The 20,071-nt window shown below is 40.3% G+C and overlaps 2 protein-coding genes across 2 annotated transcripts; one reads left to right on the top strand and one right to left on the bottom strand.

The window, feature by feature from the left end:
• Positions 1-4,454: 4,454 nt before the first annotated feature.
• On the top strand, positions 4,455-10,819 carry pcolcea (procollagen C-endopeptidase enhancer a). The gene is made up of 9 exons (XM_080040553.1): positions 4,455-4,727; positions 7,651-7,759; positions 7,855-8,113; positions 8,712-8,836; positions 8,964-9,100; positions 9,193-9,530; positions 9,621-9,698; positions 10,178-10,348; positions 10,471-10,819. The coding sequence occupies exons 1-9, from the start codon at positions 4,534-4,536 to the stop codon at positions 10,599-10,601; spliced, it is 1,542 nt and encodes a 513-aa protein (XP_079896679.1). The 5' UTR covers positions 4,455-4,533; the 3' UTR covers positions 10,602-10,819.
• A 5,096-nt stretch (positions 10,820-15,915) lies between these two features.
• On the bottom strand, positions 15,916-20,071 carry tmem88a (transmembrane protein 88 a). Its single transcript, XM_080041142.1, has 3 exons — positions 19,608-20,071; positions 17,844-18,154; positions 15,916-16,597 (listed from the first exon to the last, which is right to left on the bottom strand). Exons 2-3 carry the CDS (start codon positions 18,135-18,137, stop codon positions 16,307-16,309), a joined length of 585 nt encoding a protein of 194 aa, XP_079897268.1. The 5' UTR covers positions 18,138-18,154; positions 19,608-20,071; the 3' UTR covers positions 15,916-16,306.

The raw sequence follows: 20,071 nt of genomic DNA, 5'->3' as shown, positions 1-20,071 counted from the left end.
AATACAAAGATAAACCTCTTTCCTTAATTGATCCTAATTACATGGAAGTGTGTTTTAAAAAATACATGAGTACATTTCTGCATTCGCCGAGTCGCTTCAGACAGAGTTGTGTTCTATTTCAACTGAACTCCACATCCTGCCTAACAATAACACTTGAAACAACTGAAGTCTTAATTAACACTAACAGACATACACACCACTGAATTCTAAACATGCATGCACACACACGGTCTGTGCACTTAGTTTCGCTCCTAACTAATAACTATGATTGATAAATGTTAGGTCACTTTAACAATGACACTTAAAGTCAAATTATCACTGAAATATTTAAAGCATTCACATTATCTTCAATTTAATGGTATATGTCATCAACATGTGCATGCTGTATTTGCACATCATTGGGCCTATAACAGATCTCACAGAGGGACATTAAGCTAGAACCTTTAAATACTGGCACAAAAAGAGAGAAAAAAAGAAGCAATCTAGTTGTTAGAGGCCTGTTTCCTGGTTAATGTCATTACCTCATACAATCTTTGGTCTTTACTAGTCTTATCACTTCTCAGTGGAGTCGTGCAGCCACCAGTAACTGCAGTAAAAAGCTCTTAGCAACTAGTCTGTTGTACAAAGAGCCACCAGTGAGAATCGTTTCCGGCGACTTTTATTTTGAAGTAACCTAGGCCTACAACATAAATAGATAGATTGTAGCCTATATTATATCCTGTTAAAAACCCAGTATATACATAGGCCTAATGTCCTGCTTTATATTTAGTCCATGATTTATCTTCTTTATACACATCATGTAGGCCTTAATGGTTAGACGTAGCCTAGCTGGCTCTTAAAGATGCTAGTATGCCTATAGGAAGGGTTCATTGAGTGCATCGTAAGCTATTTTCATGAAGGACAGCGGACACATTGCAGCCCATTTCTCGCATCTTTTGCTACAGTTGCTTGGTTAGAGCAACATAGCCTACCCGCGATTCACTGACTACACTTTGGCTTCTTACTAAATCCCACACAGCAAATCGGACCACCGGCTAATATCAGGGTCTCAGTGGTATTAGCCAAACGCCTATAATAAGCTATCATCGCTATGGACCGCAGATAGCCTATGTCTGGTCTGGTTACATCTCATCGCTATGGAAATATCTGTTATTAGGGCCAAAGGAAATATAGTGCTGGATGTGAAGGGGAAATGGGGTTGTCCTTAGAAAATGAAAAAGAAAAAAAAAGAAAGTCGAATGAACCAACCTCTCACACAGTAGCTGTAGTTTCACGTTTTCACCACCAGAGGTCACCAAGACAGCTGTGAGTTCCTATGTAAGGACACAGTCGTTTTGTGGCCCCGCTCACAAAAACACAACTGTCTGTGTGCAAGCAGAGGGAAACATGTCAGCAAATTGTATAGGGCCTACCATAATCATCTCCCACACAAAGTCTAAATTGCATAATATTACTGAAGAAAAACATTTAGTTCTTGATTTGTGGATACAAAAAAGTGTTAAAAAGACATATCCATATAAAAAGTACAACAAATAAAAATGTATTTTAGCACTGAAAAATATGGGTGCAGCACCATGTGAAAATGGAAGTGCATACTGTTTTGTTTAAACCATAATCACAAATTGAGCTAGTAGTTTAGTTGCAATAAGATCTGATAGTATTCTGCTATTTAGGCTACTACACCAATTAGGCCTATTACATAATATATAGTCAAATAGAGACGGGAAAAAAGTTTCATCTTCATTTGTTTGTGTTTGCAAGAAGCAAAAGTTCATCACTGGCACAGCAAATCCTTTTTCCGGTGACCTCAAATAATTTAACTAAGTCACGCGTGAATATGAGGATGTGTGGAATTTCCGCTGTGCTTTTCCTTTTTGAAAATCCACAACATGTTTTGGTTCCAGAGAAGAGCAGGCTTTATAAATGTTCCCACTGTGAAAGTGATTTATTTTTCCAGCTATGACATTGTCATTAAACATCCTCTGACAACTGGCAGATGATGATGTGTCTCCTCCAGGGAAGTTGCCATGAAAAGTGGGGGAAGTCTCACAACACTGTCTAAAAAGTGTGATACAGTAGGCCTATGCTTTAACACATGCATCTATCCACAGTGTGTTTTAAGGTTCCCATTATGAGATTTCACATCAATAGAACATCCTTTCAATGCCAGATGAGGTGCTGTTAGCTTGTCAGCACATTGTCCGTACACCGAGGACAGCAAAACATATTTTCTCATGGAGTGCACAGTGAAAGTGTATCCAGGAAAAAGCTTTCATGCCTTGTTAACTGCCTTTTATACGTACCAGAGTCTACCATTGCCTGGCTCCATCTGTAATGCTGATTTATCTGATTGAAAGCAGGGCCATTATCATTTCCTGGAAAATCTTTAACTCTGCACTTGTGTTTCTATTAATGGCCAAGCTCACATGACATTTGGCCCTACAGTAGCCTACTGCATAGTGGGAAGGAGGATCTTCTTTTTTTTCAGCTGCAGGGAGTAAATTTGAGAGGAACCACAATGACGGAGAACAGACGGGTCTAAAACTGTCCTGTGAAAAAGTCATGTGCTTCGGTCCGTCACCTTCTCCGACGGATTCACTTGAATACACACATTTGTTTTCATTCTGTCATCTACCCACACAGGAGTGTCGCATCAAATAGTGCTTGCAGAAACCTTGCACACACTTGGCAGGGTAATGTGCAACAGGACGTGGGGAGTAATAGCACAGTCGTGTGTTGGCCCAGAGAGGAGACGTGAGACATGGCTAACTCCAGGGTGCATTTGTAAAAAAAAAACAGCTTCTCACTTTAGTTCGACGGCCTCTCTGTCAGATCGCTTTAAGTTTGTTTTCCATTTTTCCTGAATTTTCTAACCCCTCCTCTCCTTTACCCGTCTGTCTCGCCCCTCACACAGTCATCTATAACACCCCCGCTGCTATTCCCTTTGACTTCCCGAAAGGAATGCATGTCCAAAACGCCAAGGATTGGTCAGGAGTTATTGCACAAACCTACAGCCTTGGTTTGGATTCCTGTGAAGTGAAAAGGTCACTGTTACTCCCACACACAATGTCGTTGGCTGCACAGTTTTCTGCACACTCAGACGGCGACCCCCCCCCCCCCAAACCCCCTGCAGACTGCGCGTCAGTGCATTCCTGCCTCTGATGCCTCTTATCAGGACTCCGGGTTAACACAAACACAGCACAGCAGGAGCAGAGAATTCTCATTTCTCATGTTCATTATGAGCAGCAAAAACTAAGTCAACTCAAGTCTTTTACTTGTGGCACCAACCCTGACAACACTTAAAGTTGCACTATGTAGTTTCAGGGGAGGGGGATTTGTTTAGATTTGCAGAGCAGAACAAATGTAAAGAGCAACAGTGAAACTGTCATTTTTAAAGTAGCTTTCTAACTACAATGTTCCCGGGATCCAATTCCCTGTAAATAAAGTTTGTTTATTCAGTTATGAGAATATACCTAAGAAGATTTTAACATTTCTTGACACACACAAAGTGACATAGTGCACCTTTAAATTGTAAATTCACTGTAAAATTCTGTTTTGCTAAAGTCACAATGCCACATGTAAATAGAGACTCAACTTCTGGAAACTCTGCCTTTTGCTTTTATGAGGTGGCCATCCTCACTTTGACAAAGGTGTTGCAGCTCTGGGGTCTGTAAAAGGGGCAGATGTAATAGCAGGAGTGTAACCGCATCCCCTCCACAGGCCTCAGTTATCTTGGCAAGAGGAATCTTAACAGAATACTCCCCCCACCCCCCACCCCCCTTGAGTGTTATTCTTCTCTGGTGGATGGTGGTGGCAATAGACGCTCTCTGGCTCAGATGAGTTGGAGCGGAAGGATCCCCTGGGGCTTGGGGGAATTAGGGTAAAAGGAAAGAAATCGTAAACTTTCTTTTATGATACTTCTTTGTCTAGATCCTATTGGAGCTCGCTCTTTTTGGACCTCCAAATTTAATATTATTAATATGATATTAGTGTGTAAAATGGAAGGCTAAAGTTCATAATTTCATTAGGAAAGATTCTGTTTAGTGAATTAAAGGTTACTCTGGAATGCAGATTTATGGCCCTATACCTCGAGTACTGCCTCGGGCCCTGGCCCCACCTGTGCACCTCGCATAATGAGCAGCCACACTCTCACAGTATGGGCTTTAATAATGCAGTGAATGGCCATGCATACAAACCCAGTTTTCAAGCTTTTTTTACCTGAAGTTTCAATGGGGTGAACTAGAAACATATGTTGTAAAAAGATACGCTTCTTTCTGAATGTCTACAAAACCGTACTCTGACTGACACTATTCCCCTCTGCCCCTTTTTCCTAGATTGCCCCCTCTGTTGGAACCATGGCTATTATGGAGAAACATCTGGCTCCAATTAAAGCCTTCTCCTCCCTCCCTCCCTTACCCTGCTCACGTCATCCCCCCTTCATGCCTCTTGGTGGCTGCTGTTGTCCTTTCAGCATCTTTGTCCGTCTCTCTATCCATTCTGGAACTCTCTCATTCATTCTCTCCGCCCACTCGGATGCGAGCGTCCTCCCCCTTGCCTTTCAACCTCTTGCCTCCCGCGACCGTCTCCCTCTTCAGCGATAGTCTGCTTTGCTTGGTTCTGTGTGTTCACGTTTGCATCATGACGCATGTGGGCTGCATCTGGGGTCTCTCCTTGTTCCTGTCTCTGAGTTGGGGATGGACGAAAGCACAGCAAACCAATGACACCAGGTAATGTTGTGTTGTCTTTTTGAAATTAATTGCAATCTTCATTGATGTGACTTTGTGGCTATTTTAAGTGAGTATATGATTCTTAGTTCTAACAAAATGTCAACTAGTTGAGTTGACGAGAGTCCGTCAGCTTTAAAATGTAAAACCCCTCTGAATTCTTCCACGCTTCTGTAAGTAAATTCTTTCCAGTTCACTGTTTGGTCGGGCACATAATTGTTGGCTTTTCGGCTCACAGTGTGAGGCAGGCTGACATAGCCCCCACAGATGCGAATGCTTTTGCTGCTGCGTGTGGGGTCGTATCAGAGAAAGTTGGCTCCGGCCCTGGACATCTTGGCTGCGATCGGACTTTGCTGGGGTTCTGCATGCTGTCTGACCTTGTAGATTGTGAGAAAGAGTTTTTTCCATTGCAACTAAGAAAATGTTTACGAAATGGCAGACAGATGTTTCTCAAACTTTTATTTCTTCATGTCAGTCATGTCTTTTATATCTCAAACAACATAGTGTTCAGAGATGAGCCAAAAACTCTCCATCACACCAATAATCTGTCAAATAAAAAAAAATCATTATCATCATAACCCCAGGCATCTTCTTCATGGCTCAGCATAGAAATAGGTCTACGCATGCTGGCACCAGCCTGAAAGAGGAATGTTTCCCTTCTCAGAAATGAGCCTTTATATTCAGTGAGGTCTGAGAGTGTTTGGAAAGCAAACACATTTATTACACAAAGTATCACAGTAACAGCACGGTCATGTTGGAATGTGCTTGTCAGCTATATCTGAAAAACTGAAGATCTTTTTTTGTTCTGAATCATGTGCCTTCATTTTTATGATGCAATGATTCTCCCAACTTTTTTAAACCATGGCTTCTATCCAGACAGATTGAGTAGTTGTGAGCCGTGTCATTCCTTCACATCCAACAGGCTTTTACATACTTTATGGGGATTCTAATAATTAATTGGTCAGATAAAAATGCAGTTAAAAGAAATGTAGCCTCATTTTTTATGTAGTGAAACAGAATAAAATGTTAAACCACTAAAGGAAACCTTGCTCATCCTGTGTTCCTCCTTTGTTTTCTTCCCTGCTTCACAAAAAGTACATTTTAGTGTCCAGGATTCAGTTACCAGCTGACATCATTCAATTTTATATTATATTTTGTCAAATATCATCAATGCATTTCAACATACTGTACATATAAAAATGTGGATGGATTCAGCTTGGGTTCGTATGGAACAACCTTTACTTTTTAAACTCAGCTATAACCTCAAAATAAATTCTAACCCAAACTATAACCCATAACTATTGTATCAGCTGAAACACTTTTCATTATAGTCAGGTCATATGTACGGAACCCCAAAGTGTCCAATATAAAAAAACAAGATAAATTGATAGTATGAAATAAATCATGAATAAATTGAATAAATACGTTGTGTAAAACACTGTATATCAATTAATTGGCATTATCTGAAATTATTCAGAAGTCATTATTAGAAAATGTTTCTTCATCATTTTGTTTTTGTGGATGGCATTTTATTTTATTATTATTATGACAAGTTATTTCAAACCGCTCTTTTTATTTGTGACAGACAAGTGTGAGTTTATCATGTCACTTTCCAGGACAGTGGTTTTGTCTCCGCCCCCTCACCTTTCAGCCAATCACATGCCTGCTGCCTCTCTTCAGCGAGGAAGTTCAATGACTGAACTGCCACATTAAGCCAGTTAGCTTCTTTTAGCTAGAGCAACAACAACAACAATGCTGATCTGAGTAAGCCAGGCTGTTGCTGTAAATACACACAGCAAACGGACATTTATCTTTTTTATATATTGAACAACTTGGAGCTCCATACATAACAATAAATACCAGCACTTGGTTTTTCAAATAAAAGTGAGGCCTCGCATTTATGTTAGTGCTGTAATACAGTATTTAATGATTAAGATGGATGAGTTTAGGTAAGCAAGGGTCTTCATCTTCATCCAAACATGTTCTTGCAAAATACCTCGCCCAAAGTGTTGACAAAAAAGACTTCATGGTGGATCAACTCTTTTTCTTTTCTATGCAAGCACAAATGATGCAACGCCCTGTGTAAAGGCTAATAAATTATCTGATGCTCAAGTAATGAAAGTGCTTGTTTGTATACAGTACAATACTATCAGCATTCCCAATAATGTCTTAAATACTTCGGCGGCCTAGAAGAGTTGAAAGAGAATATCTCAGTTGAAAGACTTTTGGTAAACTCACATGTATTAAAGGGATAGTTCAGCATTTTTGAAGTGGGGTTGTATGGGGGGTACTAAGCAAAGTTATTATGTTACCTTATGGAGATGGCGGTCAGTGCAGTCATTTCTAAGGGGTTTAGGGTAAATTTTGCTGTAGCAGAAGTCAGCCACGTACTGTCGCAGAGGGGACCAGAGGAAAAACTTTTTTTTTCTCCACAAATATAAATGCTAATTTAAAACCTAAATAGCTGTACTCTAAACTGAGATTTTTTCCACAGCTTTAGTGTGCCGCCAGATGGCTGTTTGTTTACTCGTGTCTCTTGAATATTCTGCAGTAGCTCTGAGTCGAGCAGCTGATTGGAGGAGTGATGGAAAAATAAACGGCTGTCTGGCGGGGATCTGTTTTAAGTTAGCATCTATATATTTGGAGAAAAAACTTTTTTATTCTGGCCCCCTCTGCAACAATACAAGGCTGGCTTCTGCTACAGGGACATCTCCCCTTTAACTCCTTAAAATGACTGTGCTGACCACCTGTTCCATAAGGTAACACGCTAACTATGCCTAAGTATCCCATACAATCCTACTTGAAAAATACCGAACTGACCCTTTAATGCAGTTCTTTTGACCCCTAGATCACCAAAAACATTAGTACTTTTCCTAATATTCTCACCACTTTCACCCCCACTGACTTACTGTTTCCATCTTCACAGGCCAGTGTTTAACTGTGGAGGAGACCTTGTGTCGGACTCAGGCTTTGTTGGCAGTGAAGGGTTCCCAAGCTTCTACAAACCCAACAGCAAATGCACATGGCATATCACCGTGAGTCACTCACCCTGCAACATGTCTCAAGCACTGACTCCTTCCTCACTCAGTCTCTGTGTATCTGACTCATATACAATCTCTCTGCTTTCCAGGTCCCAGAGGGAACCGTGGTCATGCTCACATTCCGCATTTTCGACCTAGAGGCTGACTCACAATGCCGATACGACTATCTGGATGTTTACAACGGCCAGTCCAACTTGGTGCAAAAGCTAGGTCGCTTTTGTGGAACTTTCCGGCCCGGTGCCCTTATCTCTACCACAAACACCATGATGTTGGAGATGGTGTCCGATGCAGAGACGCAAGGGAGAGGGTTTGTGGCCTACTTCAGTGGAGCCAAGCCATATGTTGATGGTATGTGGTCACATTTTTAGAGACATTTTGCCTTTTTTTCTTTCGTGTCAAGAGATTTTCGGGACTATCATTCACAACAAAATTGTTAATTACAGAAAAAGGATATTTAATTGGAGCTTAAAGTTGCTATGGGCCAATTAAATATCCCATCATCATAACCTCTCCTAGCTTTGGAGACAGATAATGCTAGCAAACTTAAAGGGATAGTTCAGTATTTTTGAAGTAGGGTTGTATGGGGTACTTAAACATAGTTAGTGTGTTATTTCTTGATGATGGCGATCAAGAGGGAGATGTCGCTGTAGCAGAAGTCAGCCTTGTACTGTTGCAGAGGGGGCCAGAAGAAAATAGCTTTTTTTCTCAAAATATAGAAATGCTAGCCTTAAACCTAAATATCGGTTCAATTGTACACCGAACTGAAATTTATTCCACAGCTTTAGTTTGCCACCAGACAGCCGTTTATTTTTGTTTTCTTCTGTCTCTTGATTAATCCGCTCTGATTCGAGCGGCTGATTGGTGGAGTGATATAAAAATAAACCGCTGTACAGTCCATTGTTGTAATCTTTCATTGTCTTCATGGAGTGTGTACAACTTGTTTTAGACCACGAGTTCTGTGGGGGAAAGATGACAAAGGCCCAGGGAGAGATCAAGACGCCCAACTGGCCAGACAACAAATACCCTGCAGGAACCAGCTGCTCCTGGCTGATCACTGTGGAGCCGGATATGGTTGGCGACACACTCACTCTCAGCCAGAAAACATCGTCTATTTTCCAAAGTCTTCACCAACCCAAAATGGAAAACAAGTCTTTAAACAATCATTCAATTCCTATTTCTGTTTCTGTTTGGGCACCAGGCAATTCAGGTGAAGTTTGACAAGTTCTTCTTGGAGGCTGACAGCTACTGTCGCTTTGACTACGTGGCATTCTTTAATGGTGGAGAGAAAGACGACTCACGCCTGATTGGAAAATACTGCGGCGATCGGGCCCCAGAGTAAATATATACTTTATATACTATAAAGCTGTTTGTTGCTCATTATAAATCCACTACTCCTAACTCCATTTTCCTACCTGTGTCTGGACTAGGACCATTATTACCAGCGGCAACGTGCTACTGGTCCAGTTTGTGTCTGACCTGAGTGTGACATCTGATGGATTCCTCGCCACCTACAACACCGTCCCACGTGGCTCTCAAGTACCAAAGATCGACACAGGAGCCGGCACAAGGGCCATCCCCCCAAAACCTGCATTCAAACCAGTTGTACGTGAAAGTCCCGCCGCCACTGCTAAGCCACCCGCATCCACTCCCAAACATGTGCCTACCGAGAAACCCAAACCAGTCAAGCCCACCAGAGGCCGTGGAACGAGCACCACTGGCCAGGACAGGAGGGTGCCCGCCACAAGGCCAATTGGAAAGAGACCTGGTGGGTGAAGCTGTGTAAACGTTATGCTTGTGTGTGTCAGTATGCAAAAGATGTATTGCACTTCTTAAAAATTAATTCTTTATGTTCTAGTTGCTCAAAATCCACTGTGTGCCAAAGCCTGTAAAAGAGATGGAACCATCAAGTCCAGTTTCTGTGCCAGTGAATTTGGTAAGTTTTCCTCTAGAGTTCAGTCTACACTAAATATGTTATGGATCAAGTTATAATAGTGTTTGATTCCAATTCAAATCAGATTTTCCTTTTTAGGTTTAGAGAAGTTTGGAGTACGATTTTATTTTTCATATCTATTCTCATTGATAAGATAATTAGACATACCTTTTTGTACTACCTTATCATTTGCAAGTGCCTTCATCATTTCAAGTTTAAAAAACAAACCAATGTAAATTCCTGTCAAAAAATGTAACACTATGAAATGGATATCTGCAGAATTAAACCATCAACCATAAAACACATAGCATATTATTTGCTCTGTGTACAAAGTAGGGGATCTTGAGATAATTTATACATTTTTGATCAAAACCTAAATTTTTCACTTATTTGTCGAATGAATCAAGAGCGTGTGGAGAAATACAGTGTGCAAAAAGCAGCCAATCAGATGCTGTGTTCTGAATGAGCCCTTCTTTCTCCAGTGATAACAGGGAAGGTGACCTCTCTGTCCCCCGGGCCCCGAGGCACTCTCAATGTGGGCGTCTCCCTCATCAAGGCCTACAAAGATGGCCGACTGACAATCACACAGGTCGGCGAGACCATGTCGGTGAAGCTGGTGTCACAGTGCAAGAAATGCCCGGTGTTACGCAGAGGTAATGGGTCTAATGGATTTACATAGACAGACTCACATACACCACGGATCATGAGCATGTCCATGTACTCAAGAAATATAATACTGATCAATATTTCTGGTTATTTCTTTCCTTTCCCATAGGCGTCAACTATATTATCATGGGTCAAGTGGATGAAGATGGACGTGGAACCCTGGAACCTGGTGCATTCACAGCTCCGTACAAAGCAGCACATCACAAATTATTAACGAATATCAACAACCAACCTTGTTAACCTCACATCTGTCCAGCCCAGGGAATTCAGATGACATATCAGACATACAAAATGCACACAATACACTGTGAAATACAGAACTATTAAAGCACAATATGACACAAAATCATAACTCCAGTTTTATCCATCATTTTAAAGGAGTAAAGACTTACTCAAACACCTGCCAAACCTTAAATTTGTAATTTATATCTGAATAAAGGTTTTTATATCTCTTTGAACTGTATTGGCTGTGTACTTATTTTTAGTAACACGTTGCAGCTTTCTTCTCTTTCCAGCTGTTTCTCTGATGCCACCTAGTGGATTTGAAGTATAATAACACTCAGGCTAAGCTATTACTAATCTTAATCTTGTTTTCCCCAATGACGGTTTAGATTTATAAATCCTGTGAAGTGAGTAAATCATGTATTCTCAGATTAATGACCCCAGAATGTTTGCTTGAGTTTTTTAATCTATTTGGGTTAAATGGGTAAAATATGAACAGTAATTCGGTAAAATATCTTAAACCTCCAGTAGATTTCAATCAAAGTATTCATTATAGCTTCTAGCTGCTCTTTTTTTTTTTACTTCATCTACTTTGACCTTGTTACTTTCCCAGGACAGTCTAAGCCATTCTGAAAATAAATATGTGGGTGAAGGAAATGAAACTGTCACATGACAATGCTGACGTTAGCATTTAGTTCAAATTTAATGCCACACTTTGTGACATTAGTATCACTCCCATACACATCCCATATTTTAGCACATTTGAACCACTGTTCTTGTTAAAAAATAAATGAGTACAACTTGTTTTCACTTCACAACACAACAGTTTATTACAGTAAGTAAAGTAAGTATAAATAACAGTAAGTTAGTAATGAAAAAAGTAAAGTAAAGTGATTTTGAATATTCCTCTTTGCAGCAAGTCCTCCAGTGAAGCAGTCATAATAAATGCACCAAGACTTTGTTTAATTCTCCACAAAAAGTACAAATGACGTCAGTGTTTTTTTAAAGTCTCTGCAGGTTTTGGTTGGTTGGATAAAACCTGTCAAGAATTTTAAAAGAGACCTCTTTGAATTTGTGACTTTGTTGACTAATTGCCCTATTCTTAGCCAAATTTTCCCAACAGTTGTTCCAGTTACATGCTATAGTACATGGTAATTGCCACTCCATGTAATACCTTTTAAAAGGTGTAATAATGCCTAAGCTTTAAAAAAAAACTTATAAACTCAACTTTATTATGAAATTGACCATTCTGGTTGAATAGCTGACTTGGTGACAAAATATTATTGTTGAATATTATAGTGTAATATCATCAAAATTATGTATATCTCCGGAACTATCTCCGGAACAAAATCAAGACAGAGGTAAACTATATAGCCCACCAGTCCTAAACATGTTAGCATTGTTAAGAGGATGTAGGCATGCTGACTTTACCATTTTGCTCAAATCTAATGCCAGAATTTGGGACATTAGTATCACGCTCATGTGTTTTATTAGCACATCTGAACCACTATTCATGTAAAAAAGTGAGTACAACTTTGAGTTTTTCTTCACAACAAAACAGGTTTAATAAGGCATATCACACAGTGAGTAAAGTAAGTAAACAAAGTGAATAAGCGAACAGTTAGTAAAAAATCAAAAATGTACAGTGAAATCAATTAAAATATTGATTTCAGGATGCTGTTTCTGTCTGCAGCAAATCCTCCAGTGTAGCAGTCATACTGCTGGGAATAGTGCAGGCCAGCGAGGCTCGTCTTGTAAGCCGTCCATTTCATGTATTGCTCCTCTGCTTTGACAATGCGCTTCTCAAGCTTCCTCTGTCTGAAGTCCTGGTACTTTTCAATCCAAAATCCAACTGTCAGTCTACTCTGTAGCCACTGCTTGGTGTCAGCAGATTTTGGTGTTTCAGGTTTTTCTAAGGACAAAAGATGACATATTGAGCCCCAAATACAAATGTTCTCCTGTGACAATAACATTTATAATATATAAAACATGTGTATACATATTCTTGTGGACAATATACTTCTTATTCATTTATTTATAGTGGAGTATTGAACACTTTAGTGCACTATACAGGTTCAGGAGATGGAGATTTGTTTACATTTGCAGGTAGTTTACAAACATATTTCATTGTATTGTATTGTATTGTATTGTATTGTATTGTATTGTATTGTATTGTATTGTATTGTATTGTATTGTATTGTATTGTATTGTATTGTATTGTATTGTATTGTATTGTATTGTATTGTATTGTAATTCATGGCATTGAATAATTCTATCATCATAAATCAAAACAAAATTGTTTTGGTGCACCTGGAACCAACTGTTACACTGGATTATGTTTGTAAACAAAACTGTGGGCCAGGTGGCTGTAAACAACAGTGAAACGGTAACTATTAAGGTAGTTTTCTAACTTCAAAAAATGTTCCAGGGATCCAATTTTCCCGTGAGGAAAGTTTGTTTATTCAGTTGTAAGAATACAACTTAGAAAATGTTCACTTCTCTGACACGCCCAAAGTTACATAGTGCCCCTTTAAATAAGTATGGCTAAAGGACTTGTAATACCAACCTTCAGACTTGGGGTATGGCTTTGCAGCAAAGAGGAGATAGGTGGCACTAGTTGGGCAGTATATCTCTTCAATAGGATCACTGTCATCTTGGGTCTTTTGCTCGGTGCTGCTGGCTTCGTCTCTCTCCTTAAGCAGATGGCAAAACCTCTGCGGCTTGACCACCTCCACCTCCTCCAATATCACCTCTTCCAAACCAAGCCTCTCTTGCTTCAGTTGGTCTTCTTCCCTTTTCTCCAGGGCCTTTAATTCCTTTGCCCTCCTCTCTTCCTCCTCCTCTGTCAGCTTGGCCTCCTGCCTCCTCCTCTCCTGCACATATCTCTCTCTCAGTCTCCTCACACTTCTTTCTATCACTCTGTCTCTCGCCTCTCTCTGCCTATTGCTCTTAGCAATGCTCTCCCAAGCATCGCTTTCTATGCGCTGTATCTCCATTGCTTCAAGATCTCCATACATTTTTCTCCTGACCTCTGTCTTTCTCTCCTCTGGGGTCAGTTTGCTCAGGTCTTTCACAAGCCCCATTTCAGCAAGGAGGGAGTAAATGTCGTTCATCTTTGGTCGGTAGTAATAATGCTCTCTGTGTACTAGTGTAATCGGTTGGTCTGTTGAATGCTCTGTCTGTATGATAGTGTACTGGGTTGGTCTGTTGAGATGTCTTCTCTTCAGTAGGTTTGTGGTGAATGATGCCTCAGAATATGGAGTGTTCACTTTTACTTGTAAGGTGATGGAACTCTTGACATGACATCACAATTAACATTCTACTGAGAATTCTAATTGCACAAATTTCATATAATGCACGTGGCAACGCACTGTATTATACTGTATCAAATCAATCAATCAATCAATCAATTAATCAATCAATCAATCTGTATTTAATGTGCAGAATCACCATGCATGATGCAGCATGAACGAAATTCACCTTACAAATAAATACATAACAAAAATGATAAAATCGGCCATATTAAAAACATCAATACTAAGGGTTATAGCAACAGATAACATAACACAACCACAATAAAACCTCAATGTAAAAAGGATGTTAAAAGGCCAAAGTTAATCCATCAAAATCTCACTCCAGCCAGATACACACATCTGGCAACCCTGCAGTCCTACAAAGGCAAACGTCCAGGAACAAGGCCCAACATTTGGTCAAAATACTTATAACGTAGGAGGCTATATCAGACTTTTTGTCATGTTTTACTATATAAAAAAGATTTTGCCTAAGAAATGTCTTAATTATGTAAATCTTAAGTAACTGCACTCTCTCTGGCATACCAAGACAATTATTTAGACTAAAGTAAGGGGGTTTTATCAATTGATAGCTAGCTTTTGAGATAGCTTCAGCTAGCCTAAGATGAGAGTTTGCTAAGTTTAGTAATTAATTTGATCACATTTATAAGGCAGCAGCCACATATAATACATGATGGAAAAGGAAAAAGAAACAGCTAACCTCCTGCTTAAGGTAGCTAGCTTATTACATCTCAGTAGTTGCTAATGTTTTTTTATTGTAGGGAATGTAATTTGATTTGGTGGCTAAGCTAACCTTGAATTACATACCCAAATGTATTGAATTCAAAATGTGTTTATTATCTTTTTTTAAATATAACATGAATACTACTAAGGAAGATATAAACATAGCCAACCACAGAAAAACTTCATTAGTTTGAGCAATGGACTGGAAATGAATGTTACTTTTTACATTAGCTAAAAAAAAGATACCAAAGCAGCACAAAGAGTGGATCATGTACCCCTGCATTACGACCTTTCTATCGGTTTTACAGTTCCCTGGCCAGCCTGAAATCTTTAAACCTCTCTTTTTCCTGAACTTTTTTCCTTCTGTGGTACTGCTTTCCACCTTTAGAGGGCAGAACAATAATGGCTGAACATAAATATTTATCAGTAAATAGAACTCACCTTCGACGAAAAAAACTATATTTTACAAATGTATAATAATTATTAGACTGAAGATATATTTCATGAAGTAAATTCCAACTTAAGACTTTTGGTTGTGCTGTTTTAGAGGAGTGAAAATAAAATATGCAATTCTTCACAGTCACCAGTAGGGGTGGGTAAAGGTAAAAAATATTATCAGACAAAAACATTTATACCAAAACCAATTATTTGGTCTGAATCGAACGTTGTTGTTGTTGTTGTTGTTGTTGTTGGGTGTGTGTGTGTGTGTGTGTTTGTGTGTATTAGTTAACCCTTGAGCGGTGTTCATATTGTTGTTACACAGCCAGTGTTAGTGGGCCTGGTGGACGCGCTGCATTTTAGGAGTTTCAACACAATCAAAAATGTTATGTTAAATGACTTAAAGTGAACTTATATAACGTTCGGATCAAAAATGTATCTATTAAGTGTAAAAGTCAGAATAAAACTATTAACATTCCTCTGTGATATCTCTGCGTGCCTACACAGCAGTGCTAAGTGGAACTCTATGGGCCCTTGTGAATAACGAGATGATAACCTATGAACCAGAAAGCACATGCCCCGCTACAAAAGTGTTGGAAAAAGCCGAAAGGCCATGAAGACTGACTGTAGCTTATAACCAATTTGAGAATGAGATTTTTAAAGAGACTAGGCGATTTATGGTGGGCTTCCTGCTGAAGAACAGCTGAATAATGTGAAATAAAGAAAAAAGACAGGATCATGATATGCCTTTACATTCTAATGAAAGAGCCCGGCAGTTTAAGTGACACTTTATTGTAAAAAGGTACAAAATACATTCAATGCGTTGTAATTGTATACAAAAAGCAATATTCTCTTCCAAACAGACACTATAAATGATGAAATATGATGGATTTTTACAATGGCTTTAGAAAAAGAAATATAAGGGAAACGGTGACACTTTACAATAAGGGTACATTAATCAATTGTAAATAATCATTAGCTAAGCATTAACTGACCACAAATAACTGCTTAGTTAATGCTTCACGACAGCCACCTAAACAACTGTTAACAAATGAGCATTAACATTTAGTTACCGCTTTTACTAACCGTTAATAGCGATAACTAAGCATTAACTAATGTACACTTATTGTAAAAGGGTTACCCCAGGCATTTTGCTTTATAAAAAAAAAGCCAGACTCGAACAACCCAACTTTCGTCATTAAACAGGGATACATATCACAACCATATACAATTCTCCTCTCCTTCTCTTCCTCACACCCATACACTGCCCTTGCCCTCCCTATCTGATCCTCCTCCCTGGCCACAGCAGCCTCCAGCCCCGGCCCCCCGCGGGCGTGAGGCGGGCAGGTTCTTGTAGACGGCGCGGCTGTAGGGGATAAAGCATAGGCCCAGCTGGAGGTGTCGGGCCAGGCGGCAGTATGCAGCCAGAGCCAGCACCAGCAGGGGGACGAGCAGCAGGAAGCCCACCACCAGCAGAGCCACGCAGCCACCGTCATCCAGCAGGTCTGAGTCACAATACATAGTGGTTCCATGGGGCTGAACCTAGAGAGAGCAAGACAGAGGGGGATGGATGAGTATACAGGACGCACACACACACACACACACACACACACACACACACACACACACACACACACACACTCCTAAATTACCAACAGTGGACCACCGGTCTATTGACCCAAGTGTTGACCTCCATTTCTGGTCACGGAACCAACCAACCAACCACACACACACACACACACACACACACACACACACACACACACACACACACACACACACACACACACACACACACACACACACACACACACACACACACACACACATACACACACACACACATGTTTGTAAGGCTATACTTGTGAGGACATAATACCTTCCCTAGCCTCTTACCCTAACCCTAACAATCATAACTAAATGCCTTATCCCAACCCATACACTAACCCTAACATAAACGTAATTCTATCCTGAACCTTAAAACCAAGTCTTAAAACTCAAACTGCCCTTTAAAGGCCTTTTCAAAAAGGTCCTCACTTTTTAGGTCTAAAGCTCTAATTGGTTCTCACTTCTCACACAAATAGTTGTACAAGTACACACACACACACACACACACACACACACACACACACACACACACACACACACACACACACACACACACACACACACACACACACACACACACACACACACACACACACACACACACACACACACACACACACACACACACACACACACACACACACACACACACACACACACACACACACACACACACCACACAAACACAGATGGTTCTTCAATATGTTCACCAAGTTAGTCATAACCTGTTCTCCAGTTCCATTGTAGGCCTAGATAGTGTACTCAAAAAAGTCAGTCTGCAGTAGTAGATGTACTGGATTTTTAAATGTGTCCTGTCGGGTTACAATAATATCCCACAATGCATTGCACAAGGGAACCAGAGCAGCTCAGTCACAGCTGTGAAAGATTAGAATTAAGCTCCAGAAAGATCCAATAAGACCTTAGAAAACAGTATCAAATCTCTGTAAAAACATTTTGCTCCCTGTCTGTTTAATTGGCTTTGGCTTTTCCAAATCATGGTTGGTTGATCGACAGTCAAAACAACTGTGCCACCATTGTTTCATATATATATATATTAACTACAGACACCATCTAGTATGACATGTTTAATTTTGAGCTACCTCATTCCTATCTGCTGCATCCTCCCACACTTCTGTCGGTCAAAAAAGAAAGAAAGAGGGATTTCGCAGGAGAGTCTTACCGTGGAGTGGCAGAGGAAGCCGAATATGATCATGACAAGAGCCGGGGTGAGGATGGTGCCGAAAATGACGCTGGCCAGCCCGCCGTTGATCAGCGCTATGATCATATTCTGTGCAGTGACCAACACAGAGCACGCCCAGCAGTCCAGAGAACCCCTCAGCTCCAGGGGGCTGTCTGCGGCCTCGCTGCCACCCACGGAGTACGGGGGCGGCACCACCACCCCTGACCCCGCTCTGGAGGGGGAGCCCCGCTCGGACACTGTCTTCTCCAGCGTCCCGTTCCGTGATAGACTCATCTTCCCTGTGGTCTATGCTGTGGGAAAGAAAAGAAAAAATGATTCAGCTGTTTGCAGTCAATTAACTTAAATGTGCTACGAGGAACTTTTAAGTATTTCTGAAACTAATTTTCGAATTTTTCCTCTGATGATCATTAATGACATGTAATCAGTGCAATTAATGCTATTTTCATAAAGTTTTTCTTAATACCTTTATGGGTACGCTCACCTACAGGAACTACAGCTGGCATAGTAAAAACACTACCACTTTTGTCCAAAGGGTGTGCAAGAATGAACACAAACTGAAAGTCCCTTGGAGCACCTTTAATGTATTGAATTCATCTACACACTATTCTGGATTGCAGTGGCTGTATTTTGACTCTGCTGTTGGGACTGAAGGCTTACATTTAGGCTGGAATTGTGCTTATAGGATTGTGCCAAGTATTTCTAAGCGTCTGGTGTTGAAAAGACAAGACATGCATCAAATAGTTTGTCTATTTTATGTTGCACCTCCCCCCGCATTCCTTGATTCCCTGACATCTATCCACCAAAGGCACGTAGAAGCTAAAGAATAGTAAACCATTAAGCAATGGGTTCCTTAAATAATGTGGTGAAAGGTGTGGAAAGTCAACACCGATAACTGCACAGTTCTTAAGTGCGAGGAAATGGGCTCCACTGACCCCACCTCCAAACTCCAGGATAAACCACGACCCAGAACAATGAGCCAGGAGTAGCTGGAAAACGCTGAAAAATTCCGACTAATCACTATAATCTGTGTGTCTGAACAATGTTATGACTCTTGGTCTGAAAGAACAACTGCTACGTACCGTGTGACAAATTCAAAGCGATGGGAAAATGACAGAGATTGTCTTCACTACATTTTCATCACCCCTTTTTATCACCAGCTCACTTGTTAGTGATGCTCTTTAATGAGAAAACAATGACTTTAAAACAGGAATTGTCCACATTTATGATTTTAGATTTAGTATTTGATCCTCTTCCATATGATTGTTGAGAGTGACTTTTTGTGGCATTTTATATATTTTCTTATTGACTTTTCCTTAGAACTAGAAAATAGCAATACAAATTTCCATACTCATTTTTATTTTTGCCAGGCTATCATCAGTTCTGAAATAATTCTGTGGCCTAAAGAATATTTTTTGAATTGTCCTCCGTTTGAAAGGATTTTCTGTTTGCGAGAGTAATCCAGCAAAGACTTCCATTCAATCGTGGAGCAACTCAAACACTTGTCTTTTGATGACGTCATCGATATCGCCTTTTTCTTCCCAGATTGATCAGTGTCAGAAATCAAAGCTTAGCCCCACAATGAACACAAGTGAAGAAACCCTAGTCAGGATGTGCAGCTAAAAGGATGTACTGCAGGCATACGAGTAACCTGAGTCCCTTTGTTAGACGTCAGGCTTGGCATTTTTTCAGTTTCACATGGTCTTATTTGAAAGGAAATGGGGATACATTTCTTCTTGTACTCACTGTGCCAGGCAATGTGTCCTCCTGTGGTTCGATGGAGAGGCAGCAGATGATGGAACTGTGAGAGACCTGGAGAGCGGTGAGCGGTCGGAGACAAAGAGAATTTCAAGAATTTCCACCTGGTGTATGTCTTGAAAATTCAAATCTTGAGGGTGGTATCCAATTGTAGGTTGATTTCTTTTAAAAATAACTATTAACTACTAAATCTAAAATCTTGCCTTTTTCTGTTCCGGCATGAAAATCACAGCCAAAAAATACCTTCAGATATGTTACAAATCTAAACTTCTCCCTGAGACTTCCTATGGAGTGGGTCAGAAAAGAGCTCGGCAGACTTGAGGCAAATTCTGCTTTCCCACTGGCTTCAGTGCTTCCTTCCCTGACATTCTGTTTCCTCACCCGGACTCCAGTTTGAGATATGATTTAGTGTGTAAGTGGCTGCGAGGGTGTGCGTGCGTGTGTGTGTGAGT

The sequence above is a fragment of the Ammodytes marinus genome, assembly GCF_949987685.1.
Source record: "Ammodytes marinus genome assembly, chromosome: 14".
Classification (NCBI taxonomy): Eukaryota; Metazoa; Chordata; class Actinopteri; order Uranoscopiformes; family Ammodytidae; genus Ammodytes; species Ammodytes marinus.
This window is presented reverse-complemented; position numbering and strand designations above follow the sequence as displayed.